Consider the following 27,511-nt stretch of genomic DNA (forward strand, 5'->3'; position numbering starts at 1 on the left):
GTGGGGAAGTGGGGTGTCCCTATAACCTCCATTCCTCAGACTGACCCCGTCCTCCTCTACCCAGGTGCTGCGGCTGCTCATAACAGCCTGGGAGAGAAGACTCATCTTCACCATTGGCACCTCCAACACCACAGGCGAGTCGGACACCGTGGTATGGAATGAAATCCACCACAAGACCGAGTTTGGATCCAACCTCACGGGCCATGGCTACCCAGATGCTAGCTACCTAGACAACGTGCTGGCAGAGCTCACAGCCCAGGGTGTATCTGAGGCTGCTGCCAAGGCCTGAGCCCCGAGGCTACCCACCTTCCCTCCTGCTTTGCCCCTGGTCCGGCATACACCTTCTGCCAGGCATGTCCTGGTGGCCCAAGTTCAGGGCTGGGAAGGAGCCTGAGGAAGGAGCCAGCCAGAGATGTTCAGGGGATTTGTCTGGTGGTAGTTGGGATGATGGAAGATGTCATGTCAGTAAGCCAGCTCCAACCCGCAGCTCCCTAAGAGGGCCACAGAGAGAGTACTGGAAACCACAGCGACCTCCCTACCAAAAAGACAGAGACCCACCCCTGCACACACAAACACATGTGTCCTGTTGAACTCATGCACACACACCCACGTGCCTCTACTTGTCCCCAAGCTCGGGGAGAAGAAACAGAAAGACCCCCATGATACCCCATGTGGACCCGCACCTGTGTCTCTCTCATCTGTACAGGCTTGTCTGCAAACAGGAGGACTCAGGTCTAGCCTTTAGGGTCCTACCAGGGCTCCTGGTGGGGAAGAGGGACATGGGCAGCTCAGTCTACCCCCATGCCTCACCCACCACATGCCATCATCCATCTCTGCCACCCAGTGATTGGGCAAATTGTAGGCCTATGGGGTAGAAGCCTCCAGATTACTGAGTGGTTCTACAAAAGAATGGCCAGGGCACACGGGGGCTAGAAGGGTCTTATTTTGTGCTGTGTCTCTTCATCCTCCTGGAACCCGTCTGACCTCCTTCTCTTCTCTCCCACCTGCAGGCCTTATGTCTGTCCCAGATAAAGGCACTGCTCCCTTTCCTCCTTGCCCCATCCTTGCCACCAAATCGCTCCCAACTTTGAAATCCAAAGGCTGGAGATTCTGGCTTCAGGAATGAGAGGAGGAGGCCTAGTTCTAGGCCAGTATGTTCAAAAGGCAAAGGGGACAACAAAGAGTCAATTTCCCTTTCCTTGGGAGTGGGCAGTGGGGTGGCTAATAGTCTCCGGCCAACCAGGGGCCTGTTGCCCAGGCAACTCACCAGCTCCGCCTCTGTTGATTGGCTGCCATGGTGGAAGTCAGCCAAGATTTAAAGGGATGCCAGCGATTGCTCTTTTGAAAACCTACCAGTCCCACTGTGGGTGGAGAAATAAATGGTCTTTCTCCTCCTGGCCCAGTTGTTTCCTGCCAAGAGGGAGGTGGGGGGCTCTGTTCTTGGGGGCCTTCAGTCTGCCCCATTCCGGAGTGGTGGCTTGCAAGAGAATGGCAACCTCAGGGCCATTTCCTCCGGCAGCAGAAGGAGGAGAGGGTCCCCATAATTCTCTTGTCCTGGGGCAAAAAATTGGGGTGTAGTTGGGGCAGAGGCAGACCCTCCTTATCCTAATCTTCAAGAATGCAGGAGTGGGGCGGCGCCTGTGGCTCAAGGAGTAGGGCGCCAGTCCCATATGCCGGAGGTGGTGGGTTCAAACCCAGCCCCGGCCCAAAAAAAAAAAAAAAAAGAATGCAGGAGTGAAAGTGTCCTTCTCTTTCACAAGAGCACAAGGCAATACACACATTTGCTCTCTGGCACACTTACAAGAAACAAGGCACTTGGGTGGACAGCCAGAAGCCTCCAGGAAAATATGGATGAGCTGGGAGACACTGTGATTGGCTCATCGGGATCTCAAAGTTCCAGCCCCTGCCCTGGGGGAAGAGGAGCAGGTTCTGTCTAGGGGAAGACAGGGACAGACCTCAGGATTCTCTCGCCTCAAATCTGAGCCTCTGCCACACGCCAGGATGCCCCTGCTGCGGCGGTGGATGCTGCGGCTCGGGGCGACCCCTGCTGGCCATTCTCGGGCTAGCGCCATGTCTTTCTGGGTCCACCGGATCCCCTCCCAGGTAGGCTTGTTTTTGTCCCACACTCTAGTCACACAAAACTGGAAACCAGTTCTGCCAGTCGAATGTTTTCAAACATTTAATAATATTCTTGTCATACTCAGACAAAATTTCACCCTAACACTAATATGTAAAATTGCCCACTTTCCAGGTCCAGGGTCCTCAAACCTTATGTTCATCCAAATCAACTAAAGAGCCTATTCAAAACCCTGATTCCTGCCCCCACGTACCTTCAGTCAGATTCTGAGCCAGTGGCTGGATGGAACCCAGAAATATGCATTTCTAGCAGACACCCCCGGGGGGAAGGGGGCTTTGGACTACAGTCTGAGAAACCCCTCCCTGGCTCCTGAATGCCTCAATGGAATCCAATTTGAAAACCACACATCTAGTCTCACTCCTGCCTCATTTGATACAGGGTAAACTGAGGCTCCAAGCACATAGAGCTTGACCCAAGGTCTTTCAGTCTCCAAGAATCTGAGTCTGGCACACGGGGCTTGTAGACTCAGTTCTTCCTGAGAGTACCTAATTCTGGAAGGTTACGGTTGGGACAGTTGGCCAAGGGCAGGATACAGAAGGATCATTGAGGTTACAGGAATTAGCAGACATGAAAACAGAAAAGACTGAGCCCATTTTGTGCCTGTCTGGAGCAATGAGGCCATCAGGAATTCAGGTACAGCTGTATCCAGCAGCTCAGCACAAGTAGAGGCTAGTCTGGTGAAGCAGAAACCCCAAACTCAGCAAATAAGTCAGGTTCCTTATCCTATCCACTTCAGTCTGACTCAACCCTAGTAGTGAGATTCACTCAATACAAGGCTGGCCCCTGCCAAAAGGAATTCCATTCCCTAAGTTCTAGACTCAGGGCACACATGACTATGCATGTCTCAGGAGCCTACAGGACAGCCACACTGAGGAGGGTCCCATGGCTCCTGGCTCCTCCTTCCAAGCTGACTCTGGCATCTCCTCAGGGCCCGAGGTGGGGAGTAGCCTTCCCTTGCTCTCATAGCTGGCATTCTTCATGGGCTTGATCCAGGTCTGCGAGCACCTCCAGCAGATGGGTAGCTGCTGCTCTCTGCCGGGCCAGAGCATCAGGACAGACCACTAGGAGGGAGACAAGGGGACCACAGGGGCTCAGTCAGTTCACGGTGGGCTGCCATAACCTGGACCCAGTAGCTTTCTCAGGCTATAGATATGCCTTGTGCCCTGAGAGTCCTAAAATCTTCCAGAGCCCCCACAGTCCAGTGGTGGAATAGAAACAGAAGGGTGGGCTGGAGGACACAGGGGTATACTTGGCAAGCTGTAAGGGAAAATAAAAGCGACTTCCTTAACCCCTGACCTTCTGTGGCACTGGAGCCCTCCCCTGTGTCTGCCTCCAGAGTTGTATTCACACTGGAATCCTCCAGCAACTGCATCCTGGAAGTTAAGAAGGAGAAAGGCAAGGGTGATTCCTGGTTCCCAATCCTGCTCCCTACCCCAGAGATTCTCTGCAGGTTGCAGAAGAAATGACAGGCTCCCATGAATCATCATCACAGCAAACATTCCTAGAGTATCAGACACTATTTTAAGCCCTATGTTTTAATTCATTTAAGCATTATGACAAATTTACATAATGTAGGTATTACTATTAGCTCCATTATATAGGTGATCACTGAGACACAGAGAGGTAAAGTAAGTAGCCTAAGATCACACAGCATAATGATCATTACCACTTATTAAACGCTAAGGGGCTAAGCACCTACAAAGTGGTCTGCCAATATGCACTCATTTGATCTATAGGCCAACCCCATGAGGTAGGAAATATTATCCCCATTTTCAGATGAAGAAACTAAGGTACAGAGAAAAATCAACTTGCTCAAGATCACATAGATAGTAAGTAGCTAGATCAGGAATTGAACCCAGGCAGGTCAGCTTCAGAACCTACTCTGTAATGGGTTGGGACAATCTCTGTCACCAAGGCCAAGAAGAAGGGAGATATCTAAGGTCATCCAGCAAACTCAGGAGGGTGGGATTCTATGTGAATTGTGCCTGTGTCTCTAAGGCTCGAGGTATTAAAAGATCTGGTTCTGCATTAGGGGCCCCCGGAGTGTGTGTCCCAGGCCCTGACTGTGTCCCAGTTGTCACCCTGGCCCCCAGGAAACCCTGCCAATGGACATGGAAAGAATGAGTAAATGAACGTGGGAGGCCATGCAGGGGGGCGGCCCAGTGGGTCCTAGAGATGAAGTGGGATGGGTGAGGGCACCCACCTGAGCTGGTCCCGCCCCAGAAGCAGCTGCCGATACACCATCTGGGCCTCAGCATCCGGATCCAGTGGGTCACTCCAGTCCCCCAGGGTGACTGCCGAGTGTGTACGGCTGCAACCAGCAGCTGAAGGCACACAGCGTCATCAGTAACTCCTCCCTTGCCCTGGCAGTCTCCCAGCCCTGCTTCTTAAATCTCTCCTCAAACTTACTACTTCCTTCAGTCCCACTTCCTCCAGCCACGCCTGCACTCCAGCTCCATGGACTCCCTGGCCTCACCTCTTCTGACCCTCCTTCCATATTCCAGGTTCCAACCACCCAGGCCTTTCCCACCCATCAGCCCTCGTGGACTCACCTGCAGGCCTTTACTTATGCTGTTTGCTTGCCTGCCACACTCTTCCTCACCCCATCTCTGTCTCCAATTTCCCTGCTTAACTCCTACACTACCCTACACTACCCAGGTCACATGTAAACACCGCCAGGAAGCCCTCCTTGGATCCACCATCCTAGAGCTGGCAGGGATTCCAGATGTGCTCTGGAATCTCAAAAACCTCATCTTTCTACTTATAACATTGTTTTATAATTGTACTCATCTTCCATGACAGCAAGCACATGACGTCTGCGCACTACTAAACACGTAGAGGTACTTAACAATACCTCACATTTAATGAGCACTATGTGCCAGGCAGTGTGCCAAGTGTGCATACATCAACTCGTTGAATCCTCACAACTCCATTTCATAGATGAGAAGATTGAGGCATAGAGAGGTTAATTGCCCAAGGTTGCACAGCCAGCCCAGGCAGAGGTGGGACACATGCTAATTGACAGGTGGGGAGGGCAAGCCTGCAGTCCTCCCCTCCCCCCTCACCCGAGCGGTCAGCCTGGAGACAGCAGGTCCACCTGGCACTGCGGAAAGCACCAGGGTGGCAGGAACTCAGTTTGTCTGGGTTGGGAGCGCTGGCCTTACGCAGGGCTGACAGCCATTGGTTGAGTTCGTTCACATTCTGTAGGGGGTGGGAGGCGATCAGAAGGTGGGGTGGGAACCAAGGGATGCCCCCCGCCCGCATCCCTGCAACGCCTCACCTTGCACTGGAGGTAGGTGGTATGCAGTGCCCCTGTGCCGTCCTGCGTCACCACCTGCATCACGTGTGGCAGTTGGAAGGCGCCCTCGTCCACACGCTCCACAGCGCGGATGTGCGACACTGGGATGGATGAGCGCATCTAGGGTAAAGAATTTTCGCTGTGGAGTGGCCCGAAGGCCCAGGAACCAAGGGACAGCTTCTCTCCGGGTGTGTGTACACATATCAGGTGGGTCCCCAGAGGCAGAGACATTCAACCTTGTGCACCTGTGCTCTGTGCGCCGGTCAATTCGGCTGTTCTGTGAGTCCTGCTGCCTGCCCTATCACTCTCTCGGCCTCAGTTTCCTTCTTAATAATAGCAATAGCTACCATTTACATGGTACTTGTTATCTGTAAAGTTCTAAGCACTTTACAGATAACACTTTTTTTTGTTAATCCCATCTCCAGAATATCAACTTATTTAATCACCACAATAAACTCCGCAGGTTGAACCTAGTATTCTCCCCAATTTATGAATGAAAAAACCAAGACACAAGAAAATAAATGACCCTTCCAAGGTCACTCAGCTGGTGGACCCAGAACTGGAATCCAGGGAGTTAACTTCTAGAATCCACTCTCTGCTGATAAAATAGAAACTTTAAATGTAAGTGTGGGCACCCATCCCAGTGCTAGCTGTTCCTAGCTACAGTGTGCACACAGGAATGATAGATAGCAGTACGCGTCTCAGTTTCTGCTAGTGGTGAATGCAGTGCTGTGAGAACGGGCAATTCATCTGTCTTGTTCACTGCTGTATCCCCACCACCAAGAACATTGCCTGGCACATAGTAGGCACTCAGTAAACACTTGCTGAGTGAATGAGGTAGACCACTGCTGGAAACCCTTTTATCATGAGCTGGAGTCGCACCTGCCACTCAGGACCCTTGGAATAGGAGAGGGTCTCCCCGCTGAGCCAGAAGTAGCGCTTCTTGAAGGCAAAGCGTGTGGCCAGGCTGGCAGGCTCCTCCTTGCGCTTCAGCAGGTAGCCTTCTCGAACAGTCGCTGAGGGTGGGACCAGGCCCCTGGCTGGAGCAGCCTCTAGGAAATGGGAGAAGAGGAGACAGTATTCTGAGCCCTTCCTATCCTGGCTCAACCTATCATGCCACCATGCCCACAGCCTCTGTGCATAAGCATGATCCTCTGCTCCCCTTAGAGGCCAGGGAAGAACACAGTGACATCAGACTCCATTCCCTCAACAGGGAATGGTAGCATCAAGGCAGGGAGGAGCAGAGCAGGCATCACTGCCTGCGGTTTTCTCCAGTTAGAGAGGGATGTTCAACATTTTGACAGGTTCCTCCTATGTGACTTAAACCCAACTATGTCATGACCTGGGCCCCACATCGTGGTATGGACTCAACCCTAACTCCTCTGCTTAAAACCGTCCTGTGGCTGTTTCACTCCAAGTCAAAGCCAAAATTCTCCCCATAGCCTATGAAGCCCCACACGATCTAGGCCCCCACCTCTCCTTTGGCCCTCCACATTTACTATTCTTCACTGGCCTTCTTGTGGTTCCTTTCTGTTCATGCCACAGAGCCTTTGCACATGCTCTTGCCTGCCTGGAACACTCTCCCCCCCTCCACCCCCTGGCACCAGGATCCACCTGGCTGTCTCTCTGTCCCCTTCCAGGTCTTTTTTTTGTTATTATTATTAAATCATAGCTGTGTACATTAATGCGATCATGGGTGTCCCCTTCCAGGTCTTTATTCTAATGTCACCCAAGTGAGGCCACCCTATCTAAAAGTTCAACCTGCCATTCCCACCCTAACATTCCCTTCCCTCCTTTCGTTTTTCTCCTTCACAATTTAGAAGCCTAACACATCGTGTAATTTACTTATTCATCTTGTTAACAGCCTGTGATCCCCACTAGGATAAAACCTCAATGAAAGCAGATTTCCTTCTGTCTTATTCACTTGTGTCCTCAGCACCTTTTACATAATAGGCACTTTATAGATAGTCATCAATTGCACCTAGGTGTCACAAAATGTTAGTTGACTGACTAACTGACTCACAGGTCCACATTCTCAGTGCTGAGAAGCCAGTTGGGGAGGAGGGGGAGACCCTGAGTGCTTTCAGTGGGGTGACAAGCTAGTTGTGTGGCAAGACCACAGGAACTCACCCTCATTCTCATCCACGTCTACCAGCCGGTCCAGGAAATCTCTCACACGTGAGATACTCTGCAGCAGGAAGGGGTGCAGGGGGGCCATCCACAGTTCTTTGCCCTGGCCCAGCTGCTGGCCTAGGTTTCCAATGCTCTGTATAGCCTGGAGCAAAGGAGTAAAGGATGCCAAGGCCAAGGTCACTATAGAGGGAAGGAATTTCTGTGGACTCAGAACACAACCTCAATAGTCCTGGCTCCTAAATCAGTGCTAAATGAAAGAAGACTCATCCCATCCCTGCCTTGGGTAATATCTGTTCCTCCCTCCCCCTTTGAGAATCTACACCCACAGTGCCCTTATTCTCTTCCTTCCCAAGCCCAGACTCTCTCCCATCTAGGACAGCCCAATCCTATCATGTCTATCATCTCAGAGCCCATCAGAATCTCAAGTTGTTGCTGTTTTGCAAAGAATGGTCTAATTCATACTAGGTGTAAATGACTGTTAACCTGCTTTCCACTTTCCTCCTGGAAGGGTTGGGTTTTCATTTCAAAGAGGAAATTGGAGAACAAAAGAATGCTTTCACACTCAGAATAGAATGCTAATGGTGGTATAACTCCATTAACACATGAGTTTCTCTGGATGTCCTTTGGACCTATGTGGTCTGGCCTCCCAGCTCTGTTCCTACCATACTTTTTTTTTCTGGCAAAGAGCACCCAGGATGAGGAGGTCCCACTGCTGGCACCTTGGCAAGCAGCAGCAGTGAACGGCTGGTCTGAGGGTCCGCGTGCTGGTCCCGGAGGTCAAACAACTTCGGGGTGAGGATGGCAGGTGCGAAGAATCTCAAGAAGAGAAAGCCACTTATGGCCAGGTACTTCACGTCCTGCCGGGAGGAGTGCCAAGTGAAAGGGGCCCGCAAAACTTAGCTGGGGATACTGAGGCATCAAGGACTAGAAATTGGTGGTGCAAAAAGTGGAATGAGAGATGGGTCAAGAGGCCATGCTGGCCTGCCAAGGAGGCTTTTCCTCTCTGGGCCTCAGTTTTTCCACCTGGAAAACGGAGTAACAATACTAGTTCTGCAAAATCAGATTTAGCCAAATGTCCTCAGACTCTCTGTGCTAAGAACTGTGCTAAGGGCACAGCCCTATGAGGGAGATACCATCATTATTCCCACTTTATAGGTGAGGAAGCAGAAACTCAGAGACATCAAATGACTTGTCTAAGGTCACACAGCTAGCTGGTGAGTAGAGGAGACAGGATTCAAACCCAGATTTATGACTTACAGTAGTAACAGCAACAGGACAGATAATTCTCTAACCATTCATTTTATTTAATACTCACTCTAGGAGGGATTATATATTTATTTTACAGAGGGGACAACTGAGGCCCACAGGGGGAAGGTCACTTGCCCATGGCCACACACCTATAAGTGGCAGAGCCTGGTTTTGAACTCTGTTCTTCACCATACTCTCCTGCCATTCAACACCATCTGCCATGGAACATTCACTGTATGTCAGGAACTAAGCCTGAACTATCACTTTTCACCCTCAAACAACCTAATGGGGTAAGTACTATTATTCCCATTTTCCAGATGAGGAAAGTAAGGCACAGTAGTGAACCCAATTCAACATGCTCCAGGATCTGTCCAGTGTGTGACCCCTCCCCCAGCCTCTGCCCTCTACAAACTGTGGAATATGGTGCCCCACAGTGTGATTCTGGGACCTGCCCCACCTACAGGTAAGGCTGGCTGCCCCAGCCACAGCAGAGATGACTCAGGGAGAGGGTACACTTCCATTGTGGGTGCATTTTGCTCTCCCCTAACCAGTTCCCACCCACCTCTCACACTTGCCTGGCTATATTTAGACTGAAAATGCAGAATGCACTCTGCGTTTATTTAGGGGTTGTATTCACACATGAAACAATACCCACCCCTGGGTTTATGCCGACTTCCTGGGGGATCTCGGCCTTGACAATGAGCCCTGCAGGAGCTGGGTACCTGAAACTGCCCAGAGAGAGGGTCTCCAACTCCATCTGGATTCTCAAACTGCCTCCAAGGCCACCACACCCCCACTGGCTATAGTCCAGTGTAATTTTAGTCTGCACAGCAGCTCATTAACTTCCTCCTTTCTTGAGTGGGAGGAACAGGTGTCATAGCAGCAGAGAAGGGGGCTTCCCTGGGTTCCCCTGACCCCACCTACCCTTGTGGGCCTTAGAAAGTCCCTGTTCCTTTTTGCCCACATTGGGGGATGAGAGCTAGGAGACACTTGGGTGTCACCAATACTGGCTCCCCATACACGGGCCAGGCTGTCTGGAGAGCCAGCCTCCCCCTTTACTCCCTCCTCCCTGCCACAGCTGTGTCCCACTTAACACCTCTGCCAGCAGCCCAGGTGACAGCCCATCCAAGGGGGGTATAAACCAAGCCACATCCTAGTTTGGAGGCCCAGAGTTCACTCCTCTGCCAGGAAGAATAGGGGAGGGGAAAGACCCCAGCAGGGAGTCTGGAGGCCTAGGTTTTGAGTCCGCAGCCTTGACCAAGGTGTTTTACCTCCCTGGGCTTCAGTTTTCCCATCTGTAAATGGGACTGGAGAGAGAGATGGTACAAATCAAAAGCTCTTAACCCATGCTCTAGGAATTATGCCATTACACTCTAACATTAAGCAGGTCTTAGATATTTCTGCAAAGCAAACCCCAGGTCTGCATTTCTGTTATATCAGCGCTGCATAAGATTAGTCTCACCTGATGTCATTTGTGGGGACGATGACAGCCACCTAAGCAGGGGTGCCAAACAGTAAAACCCTGGTGGCCCACAGGCCAGTCCTACCAGAAAGCTGTAATGATTGGCCCAAATGTTTTTTGTTTAATTTTTAGGTGAATTTATTTATTTATTTATTTTTTAAACGTAGGGTCTTGCTTTGTAACCCAGGCTTGAGTATAACTTCAAAACCATAGCTGACTACAGCCTCCAAATCTTGGGCTCAAGTGATCTTCTTGCCTCAGCCTCCCAAGTAGCTGAGACTACAGGTGCATGTTACCATATCTGGCTAATTTTTTCATTTTTTTTTTTTTTCAGAGATGGGATCCCACTATGTTGCCAGACTTGTTTTGAATTCTTGGCCTTAAGTGATCCTCCTGCCTTGGCCTCTCTAATCACTGGATTATAGGTATGAGCCACTGTGCCTGGCCAGTGCTAACATTTTAAAAATGAGAGACCTGGTCTGGCATGATGGCCCATGCCTATAATCCTAGCACTCTGGGAGGCCAAGGCAGGAGGATCACTTGAGCTTAGGAGTTCGAGACCAGCCTGAACAAGAGCAAGACTCCATCTTTACTAAAAATAGAAAAACTAGCTGGGTGTTATGGCGGGTATCTGCAATCCCAGGAGGCTACTCAGAGCAGGAGGATTGTTTGAACTCAGGAGTATGAAGTTGCTGTGAACTAGCAATCAAGAATGGGCAACATAGTAAGACTCTGTCTCAAAAAATAATAATAATAAAATAAAAATGAGAGACCTAACATAAAATCCAGAATGTTGGCTTTAAAACAATCTGAAGATCTGGCAATACGGGTGACCCCATTCCTGGCAATACTGGTCAATAATCACCGGGAGCTTTCCTTTTAGACACAATGTGGGAGTTCCAATTTGCCACAATCTTCACTACTCCCTATTGCCCTGCACCTTGCCTACTTTGTTCATAAGTCTTAACTGCGTGAAACTCCCAGCATCTGAGTTTGCAACTTTTGCCTCAATGTTGGTAAAAGCGCTAACACATGCAGGGATTTGTTTTTAGACTATTGTGGGTGTTTCCTACTGAGTACCTACTTTGTACCAGATTGTGCTCCTGTGTGTCTCTCGCTCCCCTGTCCCTGACTCTCCCTCTCTGACAGGTGGAATTTAAGAAGCGCTTTCTTTGTGCCAGACACTATTATTTGGTTGTTACGAGCACAGACTCAGGTGCCAGGCTGTCTGGGTGAATTTCAATCCCAGCACGACCCCTTTCTAACTGTGTGACTTTACCTCTCTGGCCCTCAATTTCCTCCTCTGTGCAATGGGAATGATACTGGTATAGGTGTGAAGCTTAGATAAGGTTAAACACATAAATCATTTAAAACAATGTCTGGTCATGGTCAGGCAACATACAACATATAGTATTAGCTGCCATTATTATTATTACTACTATTATTACTACTACTACTACTACTACCCCTGGGTCCCAAACCCTGGTAGGAATGTGGTCCTCACTTCCGCCAGGACACAGAGTGTTTTTATATGGGCAGCTGGGTTCTGGTCCCCCTCTTTTAAGACTTTCCCTGACTCTCCATATGACCCTGGATAAGCTACTCCCTCAGCCTCTGCCACCCCACCTGCCCAGTGGGGGCCCTGCCCACCTCATGCTCCGCCTGGGGGAAGCGCTCCTCCACACACCGGCACAGCCTCTTGAAGGCGAGGCGCATAGCAAGTGGGCAGCGCCCCACGGAGCCCATGATGGCGTCCACGATGGGTCCCAGGTAGCCCGTCAGCAGCCCCACACTGGTCTCCCGCATCTGCTCCTCTGAGGGCGCACCCTTAAAGGAGATCCTCCTGGAGGGGCCAGGACAGTAGCTCAGATGACAGCCAGGACCCTCCACAATGGCACCTGCTGAGCTCAGAGAGGACCCTCCCCACCACCACTGCAGCCTCTTTCCTGACACCCCCACCAAGCTTCTAGCTGCCCTGAGCTCATGCCCAGCTCACAGCCTTTGCACTTGCTGGGCCCTTTGCCTGGGACACTCTTGCCCATTTCCAGCTTAAATGTCGCTGCCTCAAAGTGACTGTCCTCCTCATCCCTCGTATCTCAGGCCCTGGCTCAGTGCCAGACACACACTCCCACCTCGGGGCCTTTGCGCTTGTTGTTCCCCTGCCTGGAACACTCTCCCTCCAAATCTCCCCATGACCGACTCCCTCACCACCTTCAAATCTTTGCTTAAATATACCGTTCTCTAGGAGACAGTCCCTGTCACCACCCTGCGGAATACCACAAGCCCTCTCCTGCACTGTGTCCTGCATTGTGCTGGTCACCTTCGATAACCTTCTTCAGATTACTGTCATCTTCCCCAGCATATGGCTTGTGTGCATTTTTTCCCTGCTATATCCTCATGGGACAGCCTGAGGAGCCAGGGGCTCATGTTTGAGGCCTTGAGCTTCACCACCAGTGCCCTGGCCTGGACCCCAGGCTGGAATGGCAGTCAGCATGGATCCAGCCCAACAGGTTCCAGGTGGCAAGGGGGCCTTTTGGCTAACCTAGCTTTGCTAACCTAGCGCGACTCAGGTCCATCTTGCACGGGTCCAGCTCCATGTACTTCTTCTCCTCGAAGACCCGGCTGATCACAGGCTTTAGGACCTCGTGCAGGTAGGGCATGCCCACGAGCTGGGGGCAGGGGGCACCACACGAGGCAGGGCTGAAGGTGAGGCCGGGTGTGCCCATGAGCTGGGCGCAGGGGGGACCATGCAGGAAGAGGTTTGGAGAGAGGCTGGGGCTAGGGTAGGGGATGTCACCCTGGTGCAACTAAGGGCAAGGCCAGGCACCAGCCACCAGCACTGCAGATCAGCCAAGCACAGCTACCTGAAGCCAGCCGAGCATTGGCATCCAGAGATGTGCCAGGAAGACCCCTGAGGAAGCTGCACTCGGCCTCACCAGGCCTCCCCTACTCACCTTCATAAACTGCTCCATCGACTTGGATGCCAGGGAGTTAGAGCGGAAGAGGGTGTTGTGGTCAGCTGGGAGGACGGGGGAAGTGTTTGCTGGGATTCGAGGGGGCTGGACCCAGCTCCTCCCACTCACTTATGGTGAGGATCATGATTTTTCCAGCCTCAAGAATCAGGAAGACCCAAAATGTCACCCCCATCCACAGTACAGAGGCCCAGAGTGGTTAAGTGAACTGCCTGAGGTCACACAGCTCATGAGTAACAAAACCAGGGCCTGAACCCAAGACTATGTTCCCAGCTGTCTGGGGATACCCAGCACAGGGACCCATACCAAAAAGAAGCCTGTACCCTCTGTGTGAGACTTCGCCATTCCTCCCCCAGGGACCCTCCTGCAGGCCCACCCTTGGGGAGTGACATCAGGGGGCCATACAAGCAACTCACTGGTTCGAGCCACCTCACGCCGGGTGAGATAGTCCAGAAAGGGCCCAGCCAGGCCCCGGCCAAGGAAGAGTTTCACCAGCTTGGTGGCAAGGTCTTGGCGGCAGTCCCCCAAGGTCAACTCCTCCAGCAAAGCGAGGGGGCTAGCAGTGTCCTCCTGGACAGGGACATGAGGCTAAAAAGGTAACTTGGGGACCTGACACTCCAAAGCAGAAGAGCCCAGATGGGGTTCCCTAAGGCAGGAGAGGCGGGGATCCAGACTCACGGCATCCCCTGGCAGAACTGCTCGCCTGATACACCCACCTCTGCTGGCCCCAGCACAGAATTCATGAGTAGCTCCACGAGAGGCTGGTAGTACAGGGAGGGCAGGATGCGGTCTTCGGTCAGGCGCACCTTCAGCCGCAGGGCACCCAGGCTCCCTCTGACCAGGATCGGACCACAGGTGAAAGAGCATAAGTACTTACGGGGAGGTGTGGACATCCAAGAGAGGCAGTTGGGAACACAGGTAAAGAGTATGGATGTTTGCAAAGGAAGACAGGTGTGAACAGGTGTGGGCAGGTGTGAATATAGACAAGTGTGAACAGTTGTGAACAGATATTGACAGGTATAAATAGGAATGTACAAGCACAGACAGTGTAAACAGATGTGGACAGAGTAGAAAGCTGTGGCCAGTGTAAAAAATACGTACAGGACTAGTGGACAATTGTGAGTAGCATGAACAGGCCTGAACAGGTGTGGACAGTATAAATAGGTGTGAACCTATATTGACAGGGAAGGACAGCAGGGACAGGGTAAACAAGAGTGTAAAGAATGGACAGTGTGGATAGATGTGGATGGGTGCGGAAGGGCCCAAAATGCTGAACACACATCGGGTGTAAACTGTCATGTCTGCATGTGAACAGGTGAAAGGGCACAAGGCCAACTCATTCGGACATACGTAAACGCACCTTGGAGATGCTACACACACATTGATTGAAGGGTGCACAAATTCATGAAGTGGCATAGTGGTGGTGTGTGGCAGGCATGGGCACCCACGAAGACCCACCCACAAGCTGAGGATGGTACCCTACATGGCTCCAGCCTAGCCCCCTCCTTCCACACCCCTACTTACCCAGAATCCTCCTCAGCTCTGGGAAAGGGCAGGAGGCGGAACCAACCATTGGGTGGCTTCTGCTGCAGGGTCTTCGGGGAGAACTCCACCTGCAGGTAAAACACACAGACCCTAGCTGGGCCCCAGGGAGGGGGATTGTGGCCTTTTCCCCCACCCTGTCCCAAATTATCAGCTCCTGCCAGGACACTGAGGGCCTCCGGAGGGACTTAATTTATCGAAGAAACTGAGGCTCAGAGAGATGGAGTGACTTGTCCAAGGTCACACAGCTGCTGGAGACAGCATGCCTAGACTAATTGTATTTTCAGCTCTGTTTAGGAACATAAATTGCATCAATCAAAAAGCTTAAAGTCAGTCCAGAAGGGCCCTGAACATCACCCTCTCTTTTTATAAAACTTTATAGAGATCTAATTTATATACATGCAATTCACCTATTCAAAGTGTACAATGTATAGATTTTAGTATATCCACAGAGCTGGCACAATTAGTGGTGCCACTAATTTCAGAGTATTCTCTATCAGCCCCTAAAAAAGCCTATACTTCAACCTGGCATGGAGGCTCAAGCCTGTAATCCTAGCACTCTGGGAGGCTGAGGCGGGTAGATCACTTGAGCTCAGGAGTTCAAGACTAGCCTGAGCAAGAGCGAGATCCTATCTCTAAAAAAACTAGCCAGGCATTGTGTCAGGTACCTGTAGTCCCAGCTACATGGGAGGCTGAAGCAAGAGAATCACTTGAGCCCAAGAGTTTAAAGTTGCTGCATGATATGATGCCACAGCACTCTACCCAGGGCAACTAAGTGAGACTCTGTCTCTAAATAAATAAATAAATAAACAAAACAAACAAACAAATAATGCTTGTACTTACTAGCAGTCACTCCCTGTTCCCCACCCCATGACCAGGCAGCCACTAATCTACTTTCTGTGTCTACAGATTTGCCCATTCTAGACATTTCATACAAATGGAAACTCTTTCTCTAAAAGAGTTTTAGAGATACTGATTTGGTTGACTTAGCATGGCATTTTCCAAAGTTCATTGTAATATATGCCAGTACAGTAAGTCCTTGCTAAATGACCTATAAAGAAACCAATTTTACCATAGGCTAATTGATAGGAACAAACATTAAGTTCCTATGACATACAGTATCAGTACGTCATTTTGTTTAAAGTCACAGTTTCCAAGAACCTACCAATGACATTAAGTGAGGATTTACTGAACTGCATTTCTCTTTATGGGGGAACAATATTCCATTGTATTTTTTTTTAAAAACAGTCTCACTTTGTCACCTTCAGTAGAGTGTGTGGCATCATAGCTCACAGCAACCTCCAACTCTTGGGCTCAAGCGATCCTCTTGCCTCAACCTCCCCAGTAGCTGGGACTATAGGTGCCCACCACAATGCCTGGCCATTTTTAGAGACAGGGTCTGGCTCTTGTTTAGGCTGGTCTCAAACTCCTGAGCTCAAGTAGTTCACCCACTTAAGCCTCCCAGAGTCCTAGGATTACAGGCATTCCTCATTCCATTATATTGATAATTTTGTTAATCTGTTGGTAGATATTTGGGTTGTTTACACTTTGAGCTATTGTGACTAATCCTGCTATGAATACTGATGTCAAAGTTTTTGTGTGAACATAGGTTTTCATTTCTCTTGCATATATACCTAGGAGGAGAATTTCTGGGTCACGTGGAAACTATTTTTAATTATTTGAGGAAATGCCAGACTGTTTCCAAATGGCTGTATATTTTATATCACTGCCAGTAGTACATAACCAAGCCTCCCTCTTATTTACTTTTCTTTTGCCTCCCTTGAAAAACTCTCAGCTCTGAATATACAGCCACTTTCCACTACTACTGAGAGGGAGGAACAATCCTGCCTCTTTCTCCATTTTACAGATGGGGAAACCAAGAGAAAGAGCCCAGTGCTTCCAGAAGTAGGAGTTAAGGGTTTAGGTTCTGAAGTCGGAAAGACTCCAACTGAAATCCTGCCTCTTCCATTTCTTAGTCATATGACCTTGAGAAAGCCACTTAATCTCTCCGAACGTCGCTTTTCCATCCATAAAATGTGGATGGCAACAGTCTCAGCCTCATAGGGCAGCCATGAAGGCTAAGTAAACGGAGCTGTGCTAGAGGAACACTCAGCAAAGGCCAGCACACAGACATCTTGTGGAGTCTCATCCCAGAATGAGAATCTTGGCCCATCTTGTGATCTTGGTTCCCATACCTTTGAGGACCTCAATTTCCTCATCCATACAATGGACAATGGGTCCCCATCCCCAGGTCTGGCCAGGGGAATCCAACACCGCCTGCATGTCTGCCTTCTGAGCCCCAAGGCACTCAGCCCATCTCAGCTTCTTCCCCCTTGGAGGCACTGCGGAGCCACAGAGGTGTTGCAGGGAGTGACCCTCACCATGCCCAGGAAGTCATTCTTGCCCACCATGTCCCAGTCCCAGAGCTCCACCCTCAGTGGGGACGGGTCACCAGGCTTCTCCCGCAGCTCCAGCACCTCATCCCAGTGCGGGAAACGAGTCTTCTTGATGATCTGAGGGCAAGGGGAGTGGGCTGTGAGTGAGAGCCACCCCTGAATGCTTCCCTCCTTCCCAGCTCCCCTGCCCCCCACTCACCGAGGTCTCCAAGCTCTGGCTGCCCCAAAACACACGTGCAAATGGGTCAGATGTGCCAGAAATGTCTCGGGGGGCCAGGTCCCTGGGGAAAGGTGAAGAAAAGAATGAGGGTACACATAACCTTCAAAGACCAAGACCCAAGTTGGGCCTTGGAAAGGGGATTCTGGGGAGATCATTCAAATGCCACTGGTTTCCAAGACAATGAGATATTCCACCATAGGGTCCCAGTAAGGGGCACCCCTCCCCACAACTTTTGCCTCACACTGCCCTATGAGAAGGTACTCATATGCCCCTATTTTCCATATGAAGAAACTGAGGCACAGAAAGATCAAAGTCTCCATCGAAAAGCCCAACAAGTAAAGGCACAGTGGGGACGGGGGGAAGGGTGTCTCAGTTTCCCTGGAGGCCCTAGATGGGAGACTAGATGCAAAGGTTCAAAGCCTATCTCTGCACTCACTGACTGGGTGACACTAGGAAAAGTCACTTCACTTCTCTGAGCCTTAGTTTCCTCATCTGGAAAATGGGAGTAATAACAGACCAACTTCACAAGGCCAAGGGTTAAATGTGTGTAAAGGGCCTAACACAGCACAAGGCAAGTGGTGGGTGCCTCTACTCTGTCTGTGTGGCAATAGAAGGCATGGGGCAGGCACCCCCTGCCTCTGGTTTCCATGACAACCCAAAAGTCCTACCCCAGTCAGTTTCCCCATCCTTTCTTCTTGAGGTCCCCAAATTTAGGGATGCATCCCACCCGCACCTCTCCCTCTTCCTTTCTGCTTCCTCCTCCTGCTCCCTTCCCATCCCTGCCCAGCATCCAAAGCCTTCTTTGGTTTCCTAGGAGCCGACCCAGTTGCTAAGCGACAGCAATCAGTCCCGCTCATGCTTGCAAGGATCCTGCACAGCCTTGTGGCTGGGAAACGGGCCATAGGCACAAAGAAAACAGGGAAGGAGCCCCTGCCCCACGCTGAGTCTTTCAGCCTGTCCCCTGACTTCTTGGTTCTCCCTCATCCAGATCCCAAGGAGCCTCTGCTGACACATCTGGGATCAAAAATCCAGATGGTGAGAGAGGCCCAGAGAGGGCAAGTAAAAGAAAAGGCTTTATGGTCACACAGCAAGGTAGAAATAGGAGATCCTCCCCAGTCTGGGTGAGGATTGGCCTGGAAGTAAGGGTTGAAGGAGTGAAGTATGAAAAAAAGGCAGAAAGACAGGATGGGGGAAAGAAGGGGAAAGGATGGAGGTATTTAACAGAGCAAAATGATAGCAGGCTATGGAAGGAAGGGGATTGCAGTGATAAGTAGGCTAGAGAACTATGAACTGGTGCCCCTGGAGGGGCCACCTGTGGATTGCTCTGGTCTTACAACTGTCTTCCTTCTGATTTTCTTTGGGACAGGACAGAGCCCCAACTCACTCCCAGACCACATGAATGGACCTAGACTCAGGCCTAGACAGTCAGTCAGTGTCATTGATTCAGAGATAGGCATGTGCCCCAGATTGGGCCAATAAGAATTAATTTCAGGACATTGGTTGGAAATAGTGAGAAATATTAGCTCTTTTTCAGTTGAAGTGGCTAAGTTGATGGGATGCCAACCTGGAGTGGCTGCTAGGGGCATCTTTGTCCCCCCCTGAGGAGAGGCTGCCTAAGAATGATGCTAACACAGAGGACAGCAAGCCCAAAGACAGAGACAGATTCCTGACATCACTATTTGAGCATCTGGATCCAGCCACACCTGAAGCTACATGCTAGACATATGAGCCAATGAGCTAACTCTGCTGCTTAGGCCAGTATGATTTTAGTATGTCAGTTATGATTTAATTACTCTACCTCCATACTCATCTGCCTGGCTCTCCTGAGTATCTGGACTGTTGGTGCTGGTTACAAGGACTCCACCAATGATTTTGCCCCCAAGAACTTGCAACCCAGTGAAAATAGACTGTCTACACAAGGAACCTGGCTGTCAGTTTAGAAGTACCCCAGAAGTGAAGAGGTCCCAAAGGCCAGGCAGCAGAGGAGATGCAGGGAATTCCTGCTCATTTTCAGACCATCCTTTCCATACCACCTCGACCTTGCCCTTACCTGGCCTGGAGAACATGGCAGCGAAGGCAACGGCCTCGTCCATCCTCCAGCATCTGCACCGACAGGCAGATCTCACCCTGCACCTCTGCATCTGGGTCCACACGGCTCAGATTGATCCAGCTGTCAATCCCTGGAAGGCACAAGCACTAACATTTACAAAGCATCTACTGGGCATTATGTTAACTTAAAAATTCAATTAACACTAAACACATATTAAGTCACTGACTTCTGATGTAGTTGCTGAAATTATTCTCATTTTCAGATGAAGAAAATGAGGCCCAGGGAAAAAGAGCTCTGTCAGCGATCCCACAGCTAGTAGAGCTAGAGTTAGAGCACAGGCGTATAGTTCTAGGGCCAATGCTCTTAGCCATGTGCATGCATACTTTTCACCTATTATTTAATCCCAACATACCCTCCCTTCAACAAATCTTGTGCTCATGTACATGTGCACAGTCTCTCTCTCTCATTACTTTCAACATTTGAAGATATTGCTTCCTTTCTACCTCTTGGGAAGTCAGCTTTCAGCCTAATAATTACTGTTCTGTAAGTGGTCTACCTTTTCTAATTTTGAGGACTATTATCTTTGATGTTCTGCTGTTTCACAGAACATCATGTGCCTAGCTGGAATTTTTAAATTCTGTTGAGTGAAGATTGTGCTTTTTCTAATTATAAAGTCATGTCCTTTCTTCCAATCTGGAAAATTCTGGGCCATCAATTTTTTTAAATTATTTTCTCTCCCCAATTTTTTTTTAATTATTGTTTCCACTCCCTAATTTTTTCTATTCTTTCCTTTCTGGGACTCCAATTAAATAGATGTTAGACCGTCACAGGTTCCACAGATATGTCTCTGAACTTCTTATGTTTTCTTTCTCTTTTCTGTGAGATGATTCTGAATAATTTCTCTAGATCAGCGGTTCTCAACCTTTGGGTGGCGACCCCTTTTTAACAATGAAAATACGTTGCGGCATTAGGAAGGTTGAGAACCACTGCTCTAGATCTTTTCAAGTCTCACTTTAGTTATGAATGCTCCGATATTTAACTCAGCCACTAAGTCCTGAATTTCAACAATTGTACTTATCTCTAAAAGTTTTATTTGGTTCTTTTAAAAATCTGCCATTTTCAGCTCAATTTACCATTGCCAAAATGTGGAAACAGCCTAAATGCCCACCAACCCAGGAATGGATTAACAAGCTGTGGTATATGTATACCATGGAATACTATTCAGCTATTAAAAAAAATGGAGACTTTACATCCTTCGTATTAACCTGGATGGAAGTGGAAGACATTATTCTTAGTAAAGCATCACAAAAATGGAGAAGCATGAATCCTATGTACTCAATCTTGATATGAGGACAATTAATGACAATTAAGTTTATGGGGGGGGAAGCAGAAAGAGGGATGGAGGGAGGAAGGTGGGGCCTTAGTGTGTGTCACACTTTATGGGGGCAAGACATGATTGCAAGAGGGACTTTACCTAACAATTGCAATCAGTGTAACTGGCTTATTGTACCCTCAATGAATCCCCAACAATAAAAAAGAAAAAAAAAAAATCTGCCATTTTTTAATTTATTGCTGTCATTTCTGGCCTTTCTTGTGACTCCATCTTTAATTTCTTTAAATATTGGATTTTTTTATCCTGTATATCATAATTACAAAATCTAAAGTCATCATGGGTCTAAATCTAATGGCTATTGTTTCTGCTGACTATTCCTCATGGTCTTCCATTTCCTTGTGTGTTTGGTATTCTTTGATTGCGAAGTCATATTTCTTTGATCTTACTATTTAGGAAACCTAAGTAAGAATGCTTAGCCCTGGAAAGGAGTGGTAGTTGCTTATTGTGGGACTCTTTGTTAATGAGGAATTCTCATGTCCAGTAACATCTACCTTGCCCCAATCTAAGTTTTATTCCCTTTGATGAATTGATATGGACATTTGCTTTTGGGGAAATCCTTCATTATCTCCATGCTTACTGCTCACCACGTCCTGTTAGATTTTAGCTCTTGATTTGGCATAGGGAAAATATTGAGGGATTCACCCTTCTTTATAGCAAGTTTAATGATGCATTAGGAATCCTATTTTATTCAGGATATCACTGTTATGTGACAGGAGAGCACTTGTGAAGGTCTAGTCCCCTTATGCTGCTTAAAGTATAAATCCAATCTCACTTCTGTATTCACTGCTACCCCTAGTCCAGAATGACATCAGGTTTCTCTCACTTGATCACTGCAACAAATCCCAAACAGATCTCCTGTGTTGACTCTGGTCCCTCTGTGATCCAGCATCCACAGAGCAGCTATAGGGATCTTCTGAAAACGCATCCAATTTCTCCTATTGCACCACCTTCTGATAACATGGCCCCATTCTCTTCACCATCTTGCTCAAGGATCATCAACGGTTCCCTGTGCCTCTAGAAGAATGTCTAGAGTCTGACTCTGGCCTAGCACGCACAGTCCTTTCCATAACCCCTACCAAGAGTTCCACATGACCTGGCTTATGCCTGCCTGGAAGAGAACACATAGCAATGCACCTTAGCGTCTTTGCCAAATACCTTTAAAAGACCAAACTTGTGCCTATTCCTCCATGAATCTGTCCTTAACCACAATAGCCCTCACTATCCTCTCTTGTCATCCATGTCAATGAGCCAGTGATGTTCCACATACCTCCACCTCCACATTTGTTTTAAAAAGTAAAAAGCACCCACATGCAGACACATGGACACTTTTCTTTTTTCACTCGCTGTTCTGTGCCAATGTGTTTTGTTTTCCTATCTAGTCCATAAGCTCCTGAGAGGCAGACTTCATACTTCATTCAATTCCACCCCCCGTGAGTAGATGTTTGAGGCACAATGGTTACAGCTCCGTGGGCAGATTAAGAACACAGGCATGGTGGCTCACGACTATGATCCTAGCACTCTGAGAGGCCAAGGAGAGCAGATTTCTTGAACTCAGGAACTCAAGACCAGCCTGAGCAAGAGTAAAATCCTGTCTCTACTAAAAATAGAAAAACTAGCCAGGTGTTGTGGTGGGTGTCTGGAGTCCCAGCTGCTTGGGAGGCTGAGACAAGAGGATTGCGTAAGCCCAAGAGTTTGGGGTTGCTATGAGTTATGACACCATGACAGAGTGAGACTCTGCCTCAAAAAAAAAAAAAAGAAAAAGAGGCTTGGTGCCTGTGGCACAAGCGGCTAAGGCGCCAGCCACATACACCTGAACTGGTGGGTTCAAATCCAGCCCAGGCCCGCCAAACAACAATGATGGCTGCAACCAAAAAAAAAAAAAAATAGCTGGGCGTTGTGGCAGGCACCTGTAGTCCCAGCTACTTGGGAGGCAGAGACAGGAGACTCGCTTCAGCCCAGGAGTTTGAGGTTGCTGTGAGCTATGATGCCACAGCACTCTACCCAGGGCAATAGCTTGAGGCTCTGTCTCAAAAAAAAAAAAAAGAACACAGACTTTGGATTTGATTCTTACCTCTGCAACTTTTAGAAGGGGCAACTCACTTCACCTCTCCAAGCCTGTGTAAATGGGAGATCATTCTAGTGCTTAGCATCATGCCCAGCATATAGTAAACCCTCATTAGACAGAAACAATGATCTTAATGATGATTAGAACATAGGAAGTTCTCAACTAATTCCAACTGAGGAATATAATAAATTATCCAACGAATGGTACTGAGACAATTAACTGGACAAAAAGTAATACTTAATATCTGGATAAACTAGACAAAAAGTAATACTTAATATCTGGATAAATTGCAGATAGATTCAAGACGTTAAGTGCTTAAACAAAAAAGTGTCAGATTATTGCTAGGAGGAATTACATGAAAAAAACTTGGTCTTAACCTTATAGTTGAGAAGGTCTTTTTAGGTATAACAGAAAATCCAGAGCCAAAAGAAAAATATGAGGTTGGCTACAGAAAAAGAAACAAATTTTATACATGGAAACATTATAGTCCAAGTTAATATAAGCCACAAAGGGTGGCTCAGCATCCGTAGCTCAGGGAGTGGGGCACCAGTCACATACACCGAAACTGGTGAATTCAAGCCCACCCAGGCCTGCTAAACAAAAATGACAACTGCAACCAAAAAAAAAAAAATATATATATATATATATATATAGCCAGGTGTTGTGGCGGGCACCTGTAGTCCCAGCTACTTGGGAGTCTGAGGCAAGAGAATCGCTTAAGCCCAAGAGTTTGAGGTTGCTGTGAGCTGTGACACCACAGCACTCTACCCAGGGTGACATAGTGAGACTCTGTCTCAAAAAAAAAGACACAAAGCTCAAAAAAATAAGGCTATTCACTGCAGCATTGTTTGAACTAGGGAAAAAATTGTGAATAGCCCAGATGCCATCAAGAGGGATCTAACCAAATAAACAAAATAGTATATCCATACTATGGTGTGCCACAAAGTCATACAAAGAGCAAGGAATGCAGAAACTCTTAGAGTGCTGTTACAGAAAGGTCTCAAAGATATATGGGGAAACAGAAGGCAAAATACTGAACAGACAACATTCGTGTAAGCAGAGAAAAAACACATATAGTACAGTATAAAAAGCACAGACTCTACAACTAGACAACCTTGATTCAAATTCCGACCACTGGTGATCTCAAGCAAGTTATTTAACTCTCTGTGCCTCTGCTTATTCACCCAGAAAGTAGGCATACAAAGACCTACCTCACAGGGCTACCATGATGACTGAGCTGCTCCATGAAAAGCACTTAGAAAGCGTTCAGTACACAGTAAGCACTATTTAAGTGATGGCTGCTATCACTACTGCGACTTGCTTGTGTATGTTTAAAATATCTCAAGAAGGGAATAGAGAGAATTTCTCTGCTTATTATAAAATCTGAATATTGAACTAGCCAAATGAATTAACTGCTCAAAAAGACAAATCAACAACAAAAATAATGTTCCACTGAAGGCTCTGTGCTTCCCTGTGTCCCTTGCTATATGCCATTGCAAATCCCCCCTCCCTCTGCCCAGCTGTAGCTGGTGCCCTAACCCACCTCGAGGGTCAGCTGTTATCGCCTCCCTGCTCAGTGAGATCTTGCCAATGACATCATCGTGCCTGTGGAAAGGCAGGGGAGGGTCCAAGTCAGGGACCCAGCCCCTCCCATAGAGAAGAAGGAACACGTGTCAAGGACTAGGTGAGTGGACACTTTTAGCTGTGGGGTGTGACCCCACATCCCACCTCCCCTCAAGTGCCCAGGCTCAGGTCCCCAGCCACACACCCGACGGTGTCCTCGTCCAGCACATAGAAGGCCAGATGGTGGAAATCCAGGGGCAGGTGCACGGTGTACTCCTCACCCCAGAAGGGGCTCAGGCTTCGCCAGACGGTCGCTGTCCTACAAAAGCGGGTACAGGGGACTGGGATCCCTTAGGCTACACAGGTGGCAGACACCATGCACACACAGGCATCCAAACTCACATACTCAGAGACCTACACGTACGCACAGTGGGGGGTGGGGGGCTGGCACTCCACACACACACACACCTAGAAACTAGATACAGACCTGTCCAGGGACACGAACACTCCTGTGAACTCAGGTATAGTGACCCACATGGACCCTGACACACACCCAGAGACCTGGACACACACAGAGATCTCAACACACACACACAGGCACATACTCTGGTCAAAACATACACATGATCGTACACACATACACACCCCCAGGGGCCCCAGTATACACCTAAGGGCCCAGGTACCCACATAGAGTGACCAAAAGACACACACAGGGACCCATAGAAACAAACGTGCAGGCATACACACACAGACGCACCAAGGAAGCCCGAGACACATCACACATACATGGATACCTAGGTACGCCCTCAGAGATTTCTACAAAGCATACCCACGTTTGTAAATACAGACACATTCACACAGATAGACACACGCCCAGAAAATGGAGACACACAGACACACACATTCAACAAACACGCAGCAAGTGACTCGCAGCAGATACTTATCATCCACTCACAGACAGAGGCACACAACACCTGGTCACTGACACACACACACAATTCCATTCAGTCGGTCAGTCAGTCAGTCCACAAACATCTACCCAGACTATGGGCACAGCCTGTGCTGGCATCTGGGGAATCAAAAGAATGGTGCTAAGGCCATTTTTCCACAAATGACCCTGCAACGGGCAGGTGCTTTCTCCCAAGCTCTCAGGACATGGCAGGAGAAGTCCTATCATTGGGGTTAGTCCTGTGGTGCCTGGTTGGGTCTGGGAGGTGGAGATAGGGGGAGTCAGGGAAGGCTTCCTGAAAGAGCTCGTTAGGCAAAGGGGAGAGAGACAATGAGGGCATGTCTTCCAGAAAGCTGGAAGAGCATGTGCAAAGGCCCTGAGGCAGGAATGTGTTTGGTGAGGGTTTCACCACCCATAGTAAGCCAGGGGAAGCACGGGGGGCACCGGGGTAGAGACCAAGACAAGACCAGAAACATGCGCAGACACAGCATCTCTGCCCTGACACCCCTGCAGATGCACGTGTACCCAGGGAATGAAGAATATCCTTAACCTGGTGAAGACACACCCAAATTTATGGCTGCAAAATTTGGTTCTTGCTCCCTTCTTCATTCCTTTTGCCACATTCTTTCCCAACAGAGTACACACACGTGCACACGTATACACACACGCTCTGGGTCCCCTTCCTCCAGCCCAGGGGCACCATCATCAGAGAGACCCTCAGAGCTTCCTCCCAAACACCCTTCTACCCCTACCCCAGGCTTCTCCCAGCTTAGAGCCCCCCACTCCATGTCCCCCAACTCCTCACAGCCCAGAAAGGGAGAGATCGTGCCTAGGTTCAGACAGAACATCAATCTGTGGGCTTGGGGTGGTATCACAGAATGGAGCAAGGGGCAGGTTGAGAACAGGGAAAATGGAAGGGGTCAGCATGTTGCAGAGGGCCCCTCCCCAGTGCAGAATCCTGCCTCCAGCTCCCAGCCCATCTGGACCAGAATTGGTGCCAGGAGCATCCTGAATCCTGCTGTCTCCATAGGAACTAGCCACCCACCCACCTGCCCTCTCAGACCTGCGGGGGCTGAGAGCTATCCCTCGGCCTGCGGGGGTGAGAGCCAAGCACAGCCCAGCCTGAAGCCCCCTCCAAGACTCACGCACACCTCCTACATGTTCATACCAGTGCCTGTGTGCCCAAATAGACAGGCGTTGGTGCTTCAATGCGTGGACAGGGCAGCCCTATACATGTGCACACACATGCACACACCACACATGTGTGACATGAACACATGGTCACAGGTGTCCATAAAAACACACACACTCACACACTCACAAGCAGGCCCAGCTGGGCAGGCACATGCACACCCCTTGCCCACAGCACCCAGCGAGCCCAGAACCAGCCAAGCGTGAGATGCGAGATGCCCACCCCCAGGGAGGCCACTGTGGGAAGCACAGGCTGGCAGCGCTGAGTCAGCCCCAGGGAGCTGCAGGGACATCATCCAGTCCAGAGGGGGAGGGTGGCCAGCCGGGTGGGGCTGGATGGAGAGAGGAGCTGGCAGCTCCAGCCACCCATCCCCAGAAAGGCCAGGGCACAGAGCATCCATGAATCCTCCCTGGGGTAAGAATTGCCCTGCTCACTATTCCTCTCAGTGTTAATTCTGAACTCCCCTGGTCTACAAAGAGCCCATCCCCTGCTCCCCTGGCCCCAGGCCCGGCATCTCCACTCCTCACCTGGCCACCACCTCGTCATCCACCTTCATGAGGCAGTAGGGGTCACTGCTCCCAGACCTGCAGAAGAAGGAGGATTGGGGAGGAACTGGGTTAAGAGGGCAGTCATGGGGACAGGGTCCCAATGCACCTTTATTATACAGACAGGGGAAATCAAGGTCAAGGGGTGGGGGATGTGCCAAGGATCACACAGCTAAGAGGCAGGACCTCAGGGGAACAGGAGTCATCACAAGTGCCCGAATCCCCACCCAAGGTACCACCTCTGTGCACTCGAGGCTTGCGCACACAGGAATGGAACAGAAAGGTATGAGGCCAGGAAATTCCGAGTCCTGGCCCAGAAAACTCAAAGCTGTGGTTGAGAGCATGT

At 49.4% G+C, this 27,511-nt stretch overlaps 2 protein-coding genes across 2 annotated transcripts in view; one reads left to right on the forward strand and one right to left on the reverse strand.

Annotated features, from left to right (window-relative positions):
- The window catches only part of DTX1 (deltex E3 ubiquitin ligase 1), a 36,997-nt gene extending 35,603 nt beyond the window's left edge, over window positions 1–1,394 (forward strand). Inside the window, exon 10 of the mRNA XM_053589044.1 lies at window positions 65–1,394. Within this exon, the coding sequence (XP_053445019.1) occupies window positions 65–289 (225 nt within the window). The 3' untranslated portion in view covers window positions 290–1,394. The remainder of the gene's footprint in view (window positions 1–64) is intronic.
- Window positions 1,395–3,061: 1,667 nt separating this feature from the next.
- RASAL1 (RAS protein activator like 1) overlaps window positions 3,062–27,511 on the reverse strand; it is a 28,362-nt gene continuing 3,912 nt past the window's right edge. Inside the window, 20 exon segments of the mRNA XM_053589373.1 lie at window positions 3,062–3,198; window positions 3,434–3,510; window positions 4,341–4,461; window positions 5,203–5,338; window positions 5,418–5,555; window positions 6,318–6,487; window positions 7,566–7,710; window positions 8,288–8,425; window positions 11,929–12,121; window positions 12,835–12,947; window positions 13,233–13,297; window positions 13,667–13,820; window positions 13,967–14,084; window positions 14,775–14,863; window positions 17,174–17,305; window positions 17,388–17,469; window positions 19,459–19,588; window positions 24,460–24,521; window positions 24,685–24,798; window positions 27,148–27,204. Of these exon segments, the coding sequence (XP_053445348.1) occupies window positions 3,062–3,198; window positions 3,434–3,510; window positions 4,341–4,461; window positions 5,203–5,338; window positions 5,418–5,555; window positions 6,318–6,487; window positions 7,566–7,710; window positions 8,288–8,425; window positions 11,929–12,121; window positions 12,835–12,947; window positions 13,233–13,297; window positions 13,667–13,820; window positions 13,967–14,084; window positions 14,775–14,863; window positions 17,174–17,305; window positions 17,388–17,469; window positions 19,459–19,588; window positions 24,460–24,521; window positions 24,685–24,798; window positions 27,148–27,204 (2,371 nt within the window).

This window comes from Nycticebus coucang, chromosome 4, assembly GCF_027406575.1.
Source record: "Nycticebus coucang isolate mNycCou1 chromosome 4, mNycCou1.pri, whole genome shotgun sequence".
Lineage (NCBI taxonomy): Eukaryota > Metazoa > Chordata > Mammalia > Primates > Lorisidae > Nycticebus > Nycticebus coucang.